The following is a 17245-nucleotide window of genomic DNA, read 5'->3' as shown; positions in this document are numbered from 1 at the left end:
TGTATATAAGGTTTGGTATTACATATTATACACCATAATACTTTTACAGGTTTGTATTGTAGTGTAGTATTACTTTTGCAACTACTGTGTTAGTATACAGCAAGGGATCAATCTTCAAATTGCACACTTTCAAATCTGTTATATTGTATATGAATAACATGTATACATATTTCTTTTTCTCTGTAGCCCAGTATGGATCACAAAAGGAGGGTGGAGGAAACTGCAAAAGTGCACGTCACACTGTAAAAGATAACTAGTGAATACTGCAGCAAATAATGTATATACATTTCAGCAATGGTCACTAAGAATTTGCGGTGATATTCATGATTAGCCACAGTATTTACTACTTATTTATACAGTGAGAGGGGTTTTCCTGGGGTCCTGGAAATCCTCTCTGAAATTTGATCTTGTAGGCCTGCAACAGGAGCACCAAAATATCAGAGTTTGGCAGCACAAAGAGAGCAGTGAACAGGAATCTCAGATTACAAACAAGGGTTTAAATGCAACCACAAAACTATAATGAAGAGCAAAGATACTATAATAGAGTAATCCAATATGTTGTCTAATAGGGAGCCAAAACTACTCTAATACAACAGTCAACACTCTAATACAACAGTCAACTTTTTAAATGGGGAAAAGATAATTATAAATGTAGGACTTTCCTAAAGAATGGAGCAGCATTTTTTCAATTAGAAAATTTCATATGTATTTATATCTAGATCTATGTACATTGGCAATTAAATTTGGAAAACCCTTTTTTAAATATTCTAGCTACCCATACCTAGCTGGTTTACTGGCAACAGGAGAAGGCGCGAAGGAGCATGATACTAGTGGTTCCAACATTTGACTAATTACTTAAACCTTAGTCCATGTAGGGTATTCATCCTATATTCACTGTTACTTAGTGGTTTATTGCATCATCACCTTCAAGCAAGGAAGCCATGATGAGTCTAAGTACTTGTGTGCTATTTGTAAACTAAAAGAGACTGAACAACTCTTAATTAACAATGAACTAGGTAGCCATATATTTTGTAAGCTCTCTGTGCTGTACTGAGGACCAGAAACAGAGCTGTATTGAAATCATTCTTTCAATTACCCTACCAGTATTACTGACACTCTATGGCTGCATATTACCTGTTAACATAACCAAGCACAGCCCAGGAAATTACTATACTCTCTTTATAAGGACATGTTTCATTAACAAAAGATAGAACACAGCTATACCCTGAGTGTTATGCTCCTTTGCGCCTTCGGCACTATAAGCTCCTGCTGGCAATGATCATAGTGCAGAAAACAGAAAATCAGTTAGAGCTCCAGTATATAGTAGCATGTGCTTCTGATATCACAGAACCAACCAAAGGCACCTGTTTGGCATACTTCAAGTACAAAGGGCATTACAATGGAGCAGCAAATAATCGTGTGTTTTTCAAACTTATTCTACTTGTTTGCCTAGTGTGCAGTAAGCTGTCTCAGTGCATGACATTCTGCAATAGTATTATGAAGTTATGAAAGAGCATCTGATGCATATACAGTGATTATTATTCAGATCGTGAAAGCAAAGACCTTATTGACCTATATGACTGGTTTGATGAATGTCTTGCAGAAAGTCATATGTATTATTAAAGAAGATCTAGATATTTCTAAAACATCGAGTATTAGCTCCTTGAGTGTATATTTCTGCATAATAATTGTATCGTAAAGTAGCTATTTTCAGGGACAGATCCAGGAACTGGAAATGGGAGCGGCACAAACAGACTAAGTTGAAGGTGGCTGGGGAAGGTACTGGGTATAATTTGACAACTGCTTTGATAGTTTAACTTTAGTTTCAGGTGAGTTTGCATGAAATATGCATATTTTTGATGTTATGTAATGTAATTATATTGGCCTGAAGGTTTGATATTTCAATCAAAAGAGTCATGGCTGATCCTCTATTGCTATCCTCATCAATTCAATTCAAATCCTTGGATCTATTTAGAAGAAGCTTTAATTGGTGCGATCACTGACATATAGGCATCTACTCCTTTAGACATCAAGCTGAGAGGTTTTGAAGAAGGATGGATACAGAGACATTTTGTGTTTAATTATATGTATTGTTGTATGCTGTTTAGATGACATTTTTAAAAAAGCTTCTCCACAAGGTAGGGGGCGTGGACATTTGTCTCAAATGTCCCATCCTGGATTTGCCATTAATTTTAAGCTTAATTGATCAAGAAAAAGTAAGGCTTATAAAAGAAGCTCTAAAGGACAGCCATGCACAAAATGCACTAAATGCAAGTAATTATTTATTATTATTATTATTAGAATTTACTGTGTTCCTTATAATTATAATACTACAATTTTACTATATAATAGTATTTTTAAGAGGATAGCAAGGTAATGATGGATTTTTAGAAAACTAAATTATTTTGAATTGCTGGGAAGACAATTTCCTCATTGTAATAGTCATAACTGTAACAACCTGCCAGACTGAGAGTCTGTAACACAGAAGACAAACAAATTTCCTTTGAGACAACAAACTAAATGTATTCTGAGGAGGCTATACATTGCAATGCACTGTATACCAGGGACAAATTAATGGCATGAGCTATTACAGACAGTACAGGACTTTGGACGCAGTGGAAAGCTATTAACGTATTCAGAAATTTGGAGTCTAATTTGGACCATATGATTTTGTCATAAAAAATTGATGTTTAGATATTAGATACTACGTCTTTATACAATTGCAAACTACTACAACAAAAGTTCAATCCTTGTTTTTAGACATTACGCTAGCAGTCGTTGGCTTTATGGATGTACCACAGAAACATGTGCTCCCATCTCATAGAATTAGACTAAAGAAGAAGTTTATCTATATAGCAGTTCAACTAATGGTGTAGGTAGCACACTGGAGGTTTATGTACATAACGAATAGTTGGAGAGTACATAGTGATGTACACAGCTTGCACTGCTATTGCTAATGGTGCCTCTCTAGTTCAGTCAGTGATGAATGTAAAACCTGTAAGCAGAGGAGATTGTAAATTGTAAATTTAATAATACAATAAGATTGTTAGGATCCCAATGCTTAACACTGAAATAGCTATAAACCTAAATTCTTTTTGTGATATTTCACTAATGCTGTATTAACTGAATTATTCAGTGTTTGATAAAAATTAAAGATATGACATATGATCACAGGATAAGCTATTTTGCAATAATATAGTACTAACTGTAGCTACAGCGAAGTTTACATCACAAACATATTGGCCCATGTAAAATAGAAAGGGACCTTTAGGGCGAAAAGTGGAAATTTACAATATCCCTAATTATCTGAAGTTCAGAACAAAATTAATGTAAAATTTTCACTATATACATCATTTTCTATCCATTGTACATATTAGAATTTTTTTTTTTTTTGCGGTATATTTCTAAAACATCAATGTATGTTTTAAAATTTACAAGGGTGTATAGTTTCATATTTTAAATAATTGTGGCATTCTAATTAATGTGCATTGTTTAAATTTTATATCCAACTGAAATAGTGTTGTTCATAACCTTTACACATGACATAGATATCAAAACTATAACACCCATCATAGTATTAATCACTGAATAATTGAAGTCAATCTAAGGATCCTTTCTATTTTCCATGGCTCAATAAGGATACATTGTTTACAGATTTGTGAAATCTTAACTACGAATATTTGTGAGATTCCAATGAAGAGATAGATAGTTAGATATTTAACTCTCCTGCACATGTAAGTACTCCTTCCCAACATAATTACAAGATTTCAAGCAACTGTTTTATAACTGTTTCCACCATGCATGCTGTAACTGTGTAGCACTTCAACACTGTCTGTACACAATTATGGCTGTGTTTATTAAGGAAAATGGGAGAATGTCTATCAGAAGTGAAGAATATATAGGTCCTAGAGTGGACAAGAAATTTCCAAAAAGCCAGTAAGTGAAGCAAATACATGTTTTGTAGAGCACTTTAACTGAAACTATGTATATATAAACTAAGACTACAGCTATATAAGTACATGCTTACAATAGAAATAATAATAAAAATGAAAATATCTGTAAAACAAACTGCCACCCATATATAGAGCTGACAAGTGTTTGTGTAAGCTAGCAAACACTCATGTTATGTGTGTACTGATATCCTACAGAGTATACTACTTACTCATTTTTTGCATATATGTATGGCTATATAAGTATATGAATAAAGAATAATTGCAATATCTATAGGGCAAAAAAGTGAGCTCTAGTAAAATGCTGCGATGTTTCAAAGATACATTTCTATTCTTTTGTTAGGTAGAGTATCATATTGTAATATAGCATTGTGATACTAGTGTATGTACGTATATGCACCTTGTAGGATGCTCTATCAGCACAACCATCAGCTTGAAAATAATACCAAAAGGTCCAAACATAACTTGTACTGCAATGACAACCTGTAATTATCAGTTACATTTATTCTGTTATCATAATCGTGAAGCTGTAGAATGGCTCAACCCAAATTATCAGGAGATCAATACAAACAGTGCTGCTAGGATATATGGTGAGGAATCAAGTGCTTCTACATACACTAGGTATGAATTATTTGCACTATAGTTTTGTGCAAAACAAAAATGTTGTAGTATTAATTATCTAACAAGTACATGCACATGCAAAGAGGATGTGTATATAGTTAATCTTCCAGAAAGCAATGCAATACAATGATGCTGGGTATAATATTTCTCTATAGTCAATGGTAGCATACTGACTTTGACTAATCGCCAAAAATCTGATGAAGGGAAGTACACCTGCCGTCTAATGAGCAACCACAGCATCAAAGCTGCAGTTATCCTGCAAATTAACATAGGTAATGTTATCATCACTAAATTTCTGTTACTTAATAATATCATATTCCCATGCAGTTGGTTCATTCTTTGTCTACAGTAGCAGTTCTAGAATTAATGAAGAAAAATCTGCATTACGTTATCAAGATAAATTTATTAACTGTTCCATTAAGCCCATTGGTGCATCAACAAAATGGAAACACAATAACATTACCTTGTACCCATGTGGTAATCCAAATTATAGTAAAAATACGTCAGGATTAATCATTTATAATGTCACTAAACAAAGTCAAGGATTATACACATGCATTGTAGGTAACTGGAATCCATTAAAAGCAACAATTTTGTTGAGAGTTGATTGTAAGGTTTTCATGTGAAATTGGCACACTGATAATATGCATATTCATGTAGGGCCTCCAGTGCTACTGTTTGAACAAAACCAGACAGTGTTGGTGAATGTCAGTGAACAAGTGGTACTCAATTGTACTGTGTCATCTTCACCAGATCCAGTGTACAACTGGTCCATCCCAGACACTTGTTCATCTTGTCCACACAACAACAATGATAGTGTTATGATCTTCACTGCTGATATTACTGAAAGTGGGAACTATGTCTGCAAAGCTAAGAATGAATATGGAAGTGTGTTTAAGATTTTCAATATCATAGTTCTTTGTAAGCAATAATATCATACTATTGTAAATTATGCTCACACAACACTGTTTGTTATAGCAAAGCCGATAATGCATATGCAACCTGAAACAATAGTCAAAGATGAAGAAACAGCAAATAACATTCTGTTAACATGTAGTGTAACATATGCTTATCCAACTCCCAACATTACATGGAGCATTATAAATCCCTTGTCAAACACATATGCTTTGGCACAAGGGAATTCTTCAAACTATAAGCTACATTGTAATGGAACCATTGAAATATATCATAATTTCCTGTCTCAGAGAGGGTTTATGGCTTTGACTTGTACAGCAACCAATATGTATGGATCTGTTGAAAAGAAGTTTTATTTGTGGGAGCATGGCATCTTTGCCAATAGTAAGTATAACTATCTACATGTAGTATTTGCTATGTTGCAGTACCCACACATACTTATTAATGCTTTACAGCATGCACAGGTCTGTAGGGTACTTGGGTTTAAAGTTGTTGTATCAAGCTAGCAGCGGCGGAGGAAGTAGTTGATATGAGGGGGGGCTCCGTTGAGCTGACCCAGACTTATTTCTATAGTTTGGTAAAGTGAGACCAAAAATAAAAAAAAGGTCACAACCAACTCACAAGAGCTTTCCACCTCACCAGATACCATTTCTAGCTGATAAACTACATAAAAATACATAAAAATCCTTACATAGCTCGCTACACACTGACTACTTTATTAGAGTGACTGCTCTATTAGAGTATCTCGATCTTTATCACGGTTTTCAGCCCCACTCCAAGAAAGATAATTTAGGTGTGATATCATTCTGAGGGGGGGGGGCTAAGCCCCCCTCAGCAGACCTAGGGGGGCTTTAGCCCCCTAGCCCCCCCCCCCCCCCCCCCCCCCTTTCCGCCGCCTATGCAAGCTAGTGTGTTTGTACATGATCTATGTGCACATAGTTGATAGTATCTTACCACTTTACATGCTAAGAATAATGGTGAGGCCCATGCACCATCTATATGTTCAGGATTCATGCTCATACACAATCTATATATAGTATGCAGGGGCGAATCCAGGGGGGGGGGGGGGGGGGGGCTTTGGGGGCTGAAGCCCCCCCCCCCCCTTCATATTTAGGCTTTACTTGATCAATATGCTGAGCATTGTAATGAAATTTTGTCTTAGCATAATTTTATGACCACTAATAATACAAATACTCATAAAACCACCTTATAAACGTCTTTCCAAGGTATTATCAGTGGATTTATGCTAAAATTTATGCAGCAAGGACCCGAATTAGCATTGGAGGTTTACAAGATCGAGATACTCTAATAGAGCAGTCAGCTAACTACTCTAATAGAACATTCACTGGAAACATGCATATGTAGTTGGTTCTGTTATGGAATTTTTCCAAATCTGCCAGCACCTATACATGCAATGAAATGAATTGGTCTGTTTAAAGGGCTTCATCCATCTACTTGTGTAGTTAATATGTATGACAATACTTAATTCAGGTTCACAATTTCCATTGAAAATGCTCTCAGATTCAATCTTGCATTGTTCAAATTTCAAAATTTTCCACTTTCAACATTATTATTCTAACATGCACCTATTCAGTGTTGTGCAATTGTGAGAGGGGTGCATCATGTACTTGGTTGTCTGTACCTACCCAAACTTTTCCATTAGCAAAATGCTTCAGAGAGCCATACCTATAATCTAAAGGCAGTATATAAAATATCTACAGGCAGAAAATATTATGAATTTTATGTGGAAATGTCTCCAAATTGCAGTGTTTTAGCATCTATTTTTCAAAATTTTCCTGGGGGGGCATGCCCCAGACCCCCCTAGTTCCAGCATGCTTCACATGCTGGGAAGTGTGCTTCGCTACCTCTACCCAAGAGATTAGTACCTTGAGTTAGCCCCCCCCTTTTATAAATCCTAGATCCGCCCCTGGTATGCTTGTCTATAGCTACACACATCACCTCCCACCACACCAAGCTCTATTATTGCCTATGTACTTGTCCTAACACTAAGCACACAATCACTATTCAGCTACATAGGAGTATGTGTACATACTTTATCACTTCATGCAACTTTCTGCAGGAGAAAATTTTATGCTATATGTAGGAAATCTTGATATATGTGAAGACCTAATTCAAGTGAGAATATTTTGTATTTTGTACTGTATTTGGTGATTGAATTAAATTTTGCATACTAACACATAACAGGACAATGCAAGTTTGTTTAAAGAGCTAGTGATCTCTTTGAGGACGTGGTTTAGCTTGGTCTGTAATTGTGATGGATATAACAACCTGCATAGTCCTCAACTCACTTGTTTAAACAGTGACACAGGATCTATAACCACTATAGTCCACCATGATGGTCAGTTGTCTGCTAAGACATTAATTGATCTAGCCAAAACTAACATATCCAACCAAGACCCCCCAATTGTACATCTTCCACATCATGGATGGATATTATTTCTTATATTTCCTCTTTCTGATTTGGACTCCAGTTCAAAAATGGATGGTATATCCAAGCTAGCAATACTCAGTGTAACTGCTGCAGCTCTCTGTAGCATGGCAATGCTGATTTTGTGCTGCTTGTGCACTGTACTGATATGCCATTTACACAAAAGGTACATATCCTGTGCATACGTCATGTGGTATATTACCATGTAGTACATATATACATTGATACACAGAAAATGAAAGTTGCAAAAGTATGCAGCAGTATACCTCACTGTAATATGTATGATAGTTAGCATATATCTAGAATAAATGCCAGATAGTTGTAATGGCAGTGATAACGTTTCTCCTTTCTTTTGTAGGCAAACAAAAATACATAAGAGTAACACAAGTGAAAATGCTGGTCACTTGTACGATGAAATAGGAGTGTCTTCTACAACATTCTCCACAGCTACCAGTTGCAAGACCAAAAATAGCAATTCTGCTGTCATATATGAAGCATCTAGTTCACAGTCACCTGCATATCAATCACTAACCAAGTTATCTTCTAACAACCATATCAAAACAGTCAACATAAAGTGCACAATTCACAACAGTAGAGAGAATATATATAGCGAGTACTGAAGCCGTAAATATTAAAGGTAGCTATGTGCATTGAAAGATGAAGCTAGTTACACATTATTACATTATCTCAGAAATTTTATGCATGTTTACATGTACATATCAGCGTGTGAAACTTTAGTACAATATACAGAACATGTTTATTTTAATTAGCAGCTTGAAATGTGCAACTTCTTGGCATATTGGTGAAATCTCAAATAGTGTATCTGGTTGCAACATGGTGCAGCATGCCTACAAATCATGACACTGTACAATATGCATTTATAGTTGACATATGTAAACTTGATTGGGAACCTGTAATAAAATAATATTTGTACACCACTAAGCTACAGGCATTATGCAATATAACTACTGTAGCTTACTTTCTACAAGTCATTCAATTGGAAGCTGGTTTTGATATTGGTGTGGCAGAAGAACCCCAACTGGTGTGTACCCGGCATCAAAGATTTCATACGTATATGTGTACATACGTATACACAATGCAAGCACAGCATGCATATAACAGCTGCCTGGCTATGCTCACCCATCCTTCCACCTCACTGAGCTCTGATCTATCATTGTGCCCCTGTATAACCCTAACTCTACATAACTATTACTATTATTAAGCCATGGAGTGTATGTAACAACACTAAACAATTAAACACTCATTCATATACCCACAGGTGACAGGTGGGAATTTACCTTTGTTGATCTTGAAATTACCGTTAACTTTTGTGTCCAAAATTCTATCCATTACCCATGTGACAGTCATTCATCACCCATGGGACAATCAATTACTTATCAGATTAAACATTTTACTCAGGTGCAACAGGGGGTGTAAATACAAGAGTAAATACAAACCAGGTACATGCTAAAAAATGTCATAATTGCATTTTCTGTTTTAACCCATAAAATTGGGTTGGTTTGTGTGAGTATACAACAATAATTATGATTTAAATGTAAACAACATGAATTTGTAAAACGGAACCCTGTGTGCTTCTTTCATAAAAGATCATTTAATAGCTTTGGAAATATTTAAGATTGCAGTGTAACAAGATTTATACAAGTTTGATACAGCAGCTTTTCAACAGTTAGTCTATCATGTGCCATAAACGTAGTGTTTATTTATATACCCTGAGTCCCTGAATGTGCATAAGCTTATTACCCCCCACTCATGATCATGCAGTGACTTCCTCAGTTGGCCTTTCCTGCAATGGCTCTCATCTCAAGTTACATGTCATGAGGTGCACTACTAAGTACTACCCCCTTTGTGAGTATACACCACTCTACTAAACTGAGCATACGTATGTCAGTGTATTGGGCAGCAATTAGAGATACAAACAGGAAATGTTCATATTGTGGATTCAAGAACTAATCTACATTACTCTTAGGAACTTGCAATTGCCACCCAAATCCCAAATTAAGTGTTCCAATATATACAATATTCAGTATTTTATTAGATCACATGCAAAATGGAAATATTATGTGAAACAGTAGGAACATAAAAAGGAATTGAAGTGCATGCATAGAAATATTGTGCTGTGTCCAAAGAAATACTGCAGCAGTCCCCTCTTCGTCATTGTTTCATTTGTATATAAAGTAGAGGATGTATGCAGAGAGAATTCCAGGTCCTTATTCTCCCAGGCTGTGTGCCTTCTTAGGTACTTGCTTAGACTGCAAGTTGTCTCAGGATTAAGTCATCAACTTATATATATATATAGCTAAACTAACATTTTCAGCTTTCAGTGTTGAGTTTCTGATTCCCTGCCGTACAGGTTTCCGACCTTTAGTAAGCCTTTTTGGGGAATGGTTTTATGAACATCATTTGAAGGACAATCTGTTACCGTAATTTGCTTTTTTTTTCGTTGTAAAAACTATTTTCGTATGCAAAACTCGTACAAAAATTTCTTATACAAGATCAAACTACTCTAATAGAGTAGTTATTCATGTAAATCATATGAAAATATTTGTACACAAAAAATTTTGTACAAAAATAAAGCAAATTACGGTATATGGTATTTAGAGGCAAATAATTTATGTTGAAATTGAAGAAGCACATAGTATACAGTTGTCCCTCTTATGCAAGCTAAATGTGGCTCCAAAATCAGCCATTATGCCAATCAATGATCTTTAACTCTTAAATTTGCTGGGGCTTGGGTTTAATTATGTAGAAACCTATGTAGTTTCTAGGTACTCCATAGTACAGGGCAGCTTTAATTTACTGACAATACTGTTTCAAATGCAGTGAATGTTTAACTAACACACAAAACTAATTGTTCATGAATTCTATATAAACTTGATCACAATTATCCCTAAAACCGGAAAAAAGACTTTGATCAGCTGTGTTACTATAGAAACACCTGATCAAGCAAAAATTAATGCTGTATATACATGTAAGAATGGATATTGTCAAATAACAATATGCTAGGCATGTGTGATATCCTGGTGGTCAACACTCTACCAAGCCAGAGTGGAATCCCAGTGAGAGATAAGCAAAGAATCCTGGACAATGAAAGACTAGTTTAGTAGTCTCTTCTGGATCAATTCCTGAATCAGAAAATTCACTAAAATCACCATTTTCTTGTGACGTTTGCAGTGCATGTCAATTGCAGCTCTGTGTAGAGGTGTACCGATAATCGGATCGGCTAAAATATTGGTCACCGATACAGCATTTTTACCAATATCGGTATCGGTACAGAACAGTAGGAGGACCGATATCGCTACCGATATTTAGACAGTAGCAATAGTTTGTACATAAGCGGATTATGCATTGGTGGCTGTTTAGTGCCAGTGGCTTATTGCTCTCTCTGAAACAAACGCTACGCTACGAGAAGCCATATAAATACACGAGATTGTAGTGTTTGTTGCTGAAAAGCTTATCACGGTCTTTACAAATGAAGCAGCTATAGAGTATACCTTGCAATAAAAGAAGGGTCACAGGATAACCAAGGAAACTTACTGTACCTGCTTTCTCACAAGCCATTAGAATTTTTTTTTAACAAGCCATTAGAATGCAGAGTAATGCAGAAATATCCGTTTAAGGCTTCATGGGAGTATACATAAAATGTTTGTGGGTGCCTAATTGTCTGGATTGCACAATAGAAACCCAAGCTGTATACCACCACAGGCAGAGTATGGCATGCACATGTTGTATAGTAGGTAAATGTACACTTTTAACTATAATGCAAATATCAGATCGGCTATCGGTTATCGGCTTCTTCTGGTGGCATCAATATCGGATATCGGTACATGCCAAAAACTCATATCGGTACACCTCTAGCTCTGTGTATAGCTAGCACATAATGAAACGTGAATTTGTAAATAATCACTGAACTATTAAATCATAAGACACAAACTGTGACAAGTTTAAGTGATCATTTATTTATAGCATGTGTAGAATTGTAGCATAGTGTGATGGATGTCACATAAGGATTCCCCTAAATTTGCCACAAAGCATGCATGCCTATAGCATTATATTATTGAAAAAAAACAAGCTGGTAATGTACTATATAGTCAATTATACAAATAACTACAAGTTTACATTGCATAGCCTTTTTATGTCCCAATACTACACACATAAATGTTGTGATGTCAATTTGCATTGATAATATGCATGATTTTTGCTCACTCATGCTCATGAAAATAGCACACATGTAAAAAAGTTTGGAGACAGAAAACATTCGTGTATGGGTGATATGGCAAGATTCGGAGGAAAATTTTCATAGTTAGACAGTTATGAAAGGATTGATAGCTGATTATTTGCATGATGACTGGATTCAAAGGAACACTTTCATAAGGTGATCTATAAATATTTTGATGATCTACAACAATTTTCCACCTTGAAAATTTTTACGTATGTGGTACCTACATATTTGTTCCATCAAACATTTTTACACCGTACATGATGGTGTCAGGTAACTATGGGTGTTTCTAGCCTGGTACATGGATCAAATGTAATAGGTGTTTAATCTCCAATGGTAGGATATTATACAAGCTATTATGAAACACTACAATAAAACTTTAACAATGGGAACAACACCTGAAGCACAAATTTCCTACTACCGTAATTTGCTTTATTTTCGTGCAAAAATTTTTCATGATAAAAATTTCCCAGTAAAAATATTTTCGTACGATTTACGTGAATGACTGCTCTATAAGAGTAGCTCGACCTTGTATAAAAATTTTCATGCAAGAAATTTTCATACAAGTGTTTGCATATGAAAATTATTTTACAACGAAAAAAAAGAACAAATTATGGTATAGGCCCAGCAGAAACTTACAACATGAAGCAACTGTATGGGTTTGGAAGTAAATATCTGCAAGACAGAAAAGTCTTAGCTATGAAGTAATGGGTTAACACATTTTAGTTACAGTGAAGACACTTGCCGGTTACGCTGGCACAAAACTCTTCTCTATTAGGATGCATAAACTTTACTAGTTTCTTATCCAATAATAGCAAGGAGGACAGATACTTTGACAACTGAACTAGATAACTCACATGACTCAGAATGTCTCTTCATAGACTACCCTATATCTAGGTAAAGGTTATACTTAATGGCTACCAATAGTGTACAAAATCATAAGGTAAGATTTAATGGTGATGCATATGTTATGTAGCCTTGTATATTTGATGCTTTTTCCCTCCTACTTTTCCAGGAATTATGCTGGCATTGAACTCAAGCCTAAATGAACAACACATAAATCTAATCTAGACCCTGATCAAGAGGAGGATAGTCGTGCATCATCATCTTGTGATCCCAAAGAAATGTTGAAGATCAACAGTGTCACCTAAAGTTGATGCCTTGTATATCCATGCCATATATGCCTCCCAGGGCCTTAATAAGCCTTCTCAGTATGACGCATTGCTTTCCTAGCTAATAAACCTCACCACCTGGCAAAATGGGTAGTTGCATAATCACACATCATTGGATTATGATGTGTTCTGATCTATATCAGTACAAAACATGCCAATTATGTTTTTAAAGTTCACTGTATTTGCACACATTATTGCACACTCTAGCTCAATACAAAGATATACAAATTCCACACTTCGCATGCAAACAAAAGTATTTGAAAAAATGATGTCTATGTCATGAAAATATTCCTGCTTTGTATGTTATGTACACTGAAGATGATGCTATGCAGTAAAACTCTACTCTGCTTGGCACCGAATTATTTTTATTATTTGTTTAGCCATATTGTCCTGGCTACGACTTGCTCTGAAATGTAGTTCTTTGAAAGCTTGTGAGTCAACACACATATAATTAATCAAAGGAAGTGTCTTATTTAACGTTTCATCTATCTTGCGTTCAACTGACTGTGAACTGCTTCTTCTTCCTCTAACTCCAAAGCGACGAACATCTTTGCAAGAGATCACTGACAGCCCTAGAAGTTTACTTCTGTTCTTCACCAAAAACACAACAGATGTACCAGGATGATCCAAATGAGTTTCTTGAGGAATAGTCCTACACACATTATTAAATTAACCAACTTCATAAGTGTCCACAAGTATATATTGTGACAAGATGAATAATAATACTATACATGATTTCATATTAACAAACACAAGCACCTAAAACATTCTTCCAGACCTGACTGGATAATTTAATTTAGTTGTTATTGTGCATTGTTTGTTGTTTTTTGAAGTGTAGTGTTATTATAAATGAGCCAAAAAAACATTCTTCCATCATATCATTTAGGATGGTAGCTTTAAATAACAGAGATCTTGATAGTTTGATTTCTGCAAAAAGTGTGACTAGAAAGCATTTTGTCATACAGCTATAGCCTCATATGAACATCTAGCACCATTCTTTCTTTGAATGCAGTGTTATAAAAGTTCAAAAAAAATTAACAAACAAGTGTGAGAAAATTAATGTTTTACAAGATGGTATAAGGGAGATGATTGATCACCCAGAGTGCAAGTATTTTTAGCCCATCATACAGTACGATAGTTACTGTATAGTAGGGACCACAAAGGAGTAGGTGTGGTCCACAAAATAACATCACCCAAAAACCAGCCTCAATTTTCCCTGACGACAATGAGGCAGTATTGGTTAGGTAAAACTAAACCCAAACAAGCTTTCAGATCGACCCGAAACGCTTTCAACAAGTTGCTATGGAATTTTAAAAATAATTTATTTAATGGAATTTTAAAAATAATTTATTTAATGGAATTTTCTACTGACTGACTGACTGCCTGACTGACTGATGCCTCCAGACAAGCATAACTCAATAATGGCTAAGGCTACGGGCTTGATTTTTTCACTGTTCGACGTCGCTTCAGCCAAGAGGTGCCTCTTGGCACGTACAATGCATTCTTCATGGACTTACCAGTGTCCTCCTTTGTGTCCCATTCATCTTTACTGACAGCGAATAGTGTCGATTTAGCAATAGCACATGATGGCTTCCCTTCGTAACAGAAATCATCCGTATTTTTATAGTGGCTGTTTTGATTGCAGAGGTGCTTCTCGAATTGTACTACTGTGTAAAGGGTTGAACACAGCCGACAACAAAGCATAATGGATACTTCACTTTTCAGACGATAATTGATATAACTGTGGCTCGTGGCACTATTTCTTTCAGTATGCATGGATTGCAGACATGCTTTTTGAACAGTTCTAGATCCAAAATGCATGTTGTGTAACGGGTTGAACACAGCTGACAACGAAGCATAATGGATGCTTCACTTTTCAGATGACAATTGGGGCACACAGCACCATTTCAGATGGGTATGCATGGGTTCACCAGTCATAATAATAATATTTACAAAAAAAGTTAGCAAACAAGTACACAGAATGATTTGGAATTTTAAACCAGAGTAGGGACCATAGCACATCAATAAGAAGTACTGAAACAAGCTGGAGTAGTGCACAATATTAAATCACATTAAAACAATAAGAAGTGTTATATCCCTATTGTGCTCAAGATACCATAATAAAAATGCACGGTAGGAATATAACACTTCTTATCGTTATACTGTGATTTAATATCATGCAGCTTGTTTCAGTACTTTTTATCAATGTGTTATGGTCCCTACTCTAGTTGAAAATTCCAAAATTTTCTGTGTACTTGTATTATTAGCTGTAAACCAGCTTGTACTATAGAACTTGTTTATGTAATTCTAGCTACTATAATGATCCCAATTTTTCTTTATACTTACTCAGATGGTTGATATCATTAATGCACGTACCATGATTAAACTTTTCTCAAAACTTACATTTCGTATACTTGTTTCTTGAACAATGGATCACTAGTTTTCTTTACACTTTCAGCTTTGATCATAAACTTCTTCATAGAATCACAAGGAGGTAGTAAATATGCTTCTACATGTGGATCAGGTAGTTCTACATTAAAATAACATGATAGAAAGTAATGACAATGTCACATATTAGAGTTATACCTGCTTTGTTGTCTGCATCTACTGCCTTCAATCCTGAACATGCTATTACTACAAATCAAGAGACAAGTAATTTAAGTCATGGTCAGGTACAAATAACACATCTGTGATCTATATATGTGACTGAATTTGACAAAACCTGGCTTCGACGCACAAAGTTTCGTTAGGAGATATGGCGATTTAAGTAATCATTGTGTAATAACTTCCCAGTGCTACAGCTGTGCAAACACAATTTGCACCTAGTATGCATCTATTTACTAGCTATCACTGAGTGGGTGTATACATTTCTGATACCCAAAATTAGCCCTGTTTTGGGCAGCTTTTCTCGAGCGGGTAATAATATCACAGGTGGTAGTAATAGGGTGGGAGGGTGGGGGGTGGGCTTAATATAGGGGTATAAAATGAAGCAAGAAGACGACTGGAATCCAGAGGCCAAGTTTGGGCTCTCCATGGCCCTCCATGGCCCTCAAATCACTCCAAATTGACTGAGAACACTATTGGCGAGCTCTCTGTGAAGTCCCAGCTCACTACACACCATTATCACAAAGCCATGGCCATTCAATGGCACCAATCTCCCACTCGTGGCTTTGACAGGGTCGGAAGAAAGCTGCCACAGAAACCAGACTTGCCAGTCCTGAAGGAAGTACAGTGTGGAATATGATAGTGTATTAGGCCAGCAATCCATTTCTGGTAAAAGCGTAAGTTTGATTTTGTGTGTGTGGAAGCCTTGTTATGTGAAATCCGGTCACATATACAGTGTATATTAGGACTGGGGTGAAGCTTCCAATGTTTCATGGGTTTGAAAGTTAAGTAAACTATGAATTATAAAAGTATCCTTTGAAGCTTTGTAATGCACTCATAGTCTGTGAAAGAATTACAAATAAATGCCATTATCTTTACTGCAGCTGCTTATTCCTCTTGCGTGATTAATGTTCATCTCTTTGCATGCCACGCCCACTTTTAAACCATTGCAGTTCAGCTTGCTACCATAGCTGCAGCCTTAAAACACCTCATAAAGTGATAGATAATGCATGGAAAACATACTTTAACCATTACTTGGTGTTTACCTGTGCATGAGTGAAGTATAGCGGACACGAACATTTGCAATCAATCGACCACGTCATTCATTACTGCTGCTACGCACTTTCCAAATGCTTACAAACTTATTAAATAGGTTTAGAAAGATAAAACTTACAAAGGCTGTGCATAAATATGTAACTTCAAAGCTAACACTGAAGCTTCAAACGTTCGAACATTTTATTAACGAATATTCAAAGATAAATTTCAATATTCGTCCCAGCCCTAGTGTACATACAAT

At 35.8% G+C, this 17245-nt stretch overlaps 2 protein-coding genes across 7 annotated transcripts in view; one reads left to right on the top strand and one right to left on the bottom strand.

Moving 5' to 3' along the window:
• The first annotated feature begins 189 nt into the window (after positions 1-189).
• Positions 190-8714, top strand: LOC136250592 (immunoglobulin superfamily member 10-like). Of its 5 annotated transcripts, XM_066042820.1 has the most exons (11): positions 190-1829; positions 1892-3936; positions 4358-4435; positions 4478-4540; positions 4727-4843; positions 4899-5180; positions 5232-5492; positions 5550-5870; positions 7567-7622; positions 7692-8101; positions 8294-8714. In XM_066042820.1, the coding sequence occupies exons 3-11, from the start codon at positions 4426-4428 to the stop codon at positions 8553-8555; spliced, it is 1782 nt and encodes a 593-aa protein (XP_065898892.1). In that variant the 5' UTR covers positions 190-1829; positions 1892-3936; positions 4358-4425; the 3' UTR covers positions 8556-8714. The 5 variants fall into 5 exon arrangements, with proteins under 5 accessions (XP_065898892.1, XP_065898891.1, XP_065898890.1 ...); XM_066042819.1 differs by having other exon boundaries at positions 4358-4540; XM_066042818.1 differs by lacking the exons at positions 190-1829; positions 1892-3936 and adding an exon at positions 3967-4293 and having other exon boundaries at positions 4358-4402.
• Positions 8715-13459: 4745 nt separating this feature from the next.
• LOC136250581 (protein unc-13 homolog D-like) overlaps positions 13460-17245 on the bottom strand; it is a 67824-nt gene continuing 64038 nt past the window's right edge. Inside the window, exons 34-36 of one of the 2 annotated variants that reach the window (XM_066042800.1) lie at positions 15931-15978; positions 15748-15874; positions 13460-13996 (exon numbers count right to left, since the gene is read on the bottom strand). In XM_066042800.1, the coding sequence (XP_065898872.1) occupies positions 13684-13996; positions 15748-15874; positions 15931-15978 (488 nt within the window). In that variant the 3' untranslated portion in view covers positions 13460-13683. The remainder of the gene's footprint in view (positions 13997-15747; positions 15875-15930; positions 15979-17245) is intronic. The other variant, XM_066042799.1, reaches the window with a different exon arrangement.

The sequence above is a fragment of the Dysidea avara genome, chromosome 3 (genome assembly GCF_963678975.1).
Source record: "Dysidea avara chromosome 3, odDysAvar1.4, whole genome shotgun sequence".
In the NCBI taxonomy this organism is placed as follows: Eukaryota; Metazoa; Porifera; class Demospongiae; order Dictyoceratida; family Dysideidae; genus Dysidea; species Dysidea avara.
This window is presented reverse-complemented; position numbering and strand designations above follow the sequence as displayed.

Excerpts from the sequence above, each read along its gene's own strand:
- LOC136250592 (XM_066042816.1), top strand. The coding sequence starts at position 4,260 with ATGTTTCAAAGATACATTTCTATTCTTTTGTTAG. Across the intron at positions 4,541-4,726 it reads CAGTGCTGCTAGGATATATG|TCAATGGTAGCATACTGACT; the intron begins GTGAGGAATCAA and ends ATTTCTCTATAG. Across the intron at positions 5,181-5,231 it reads AATTTTGTTGAGAGTTGATT|GGCCTCCAGTGCTACTGTTT; the intron begins GTAAGGTTTTCA and ends ATATTCATGTAG.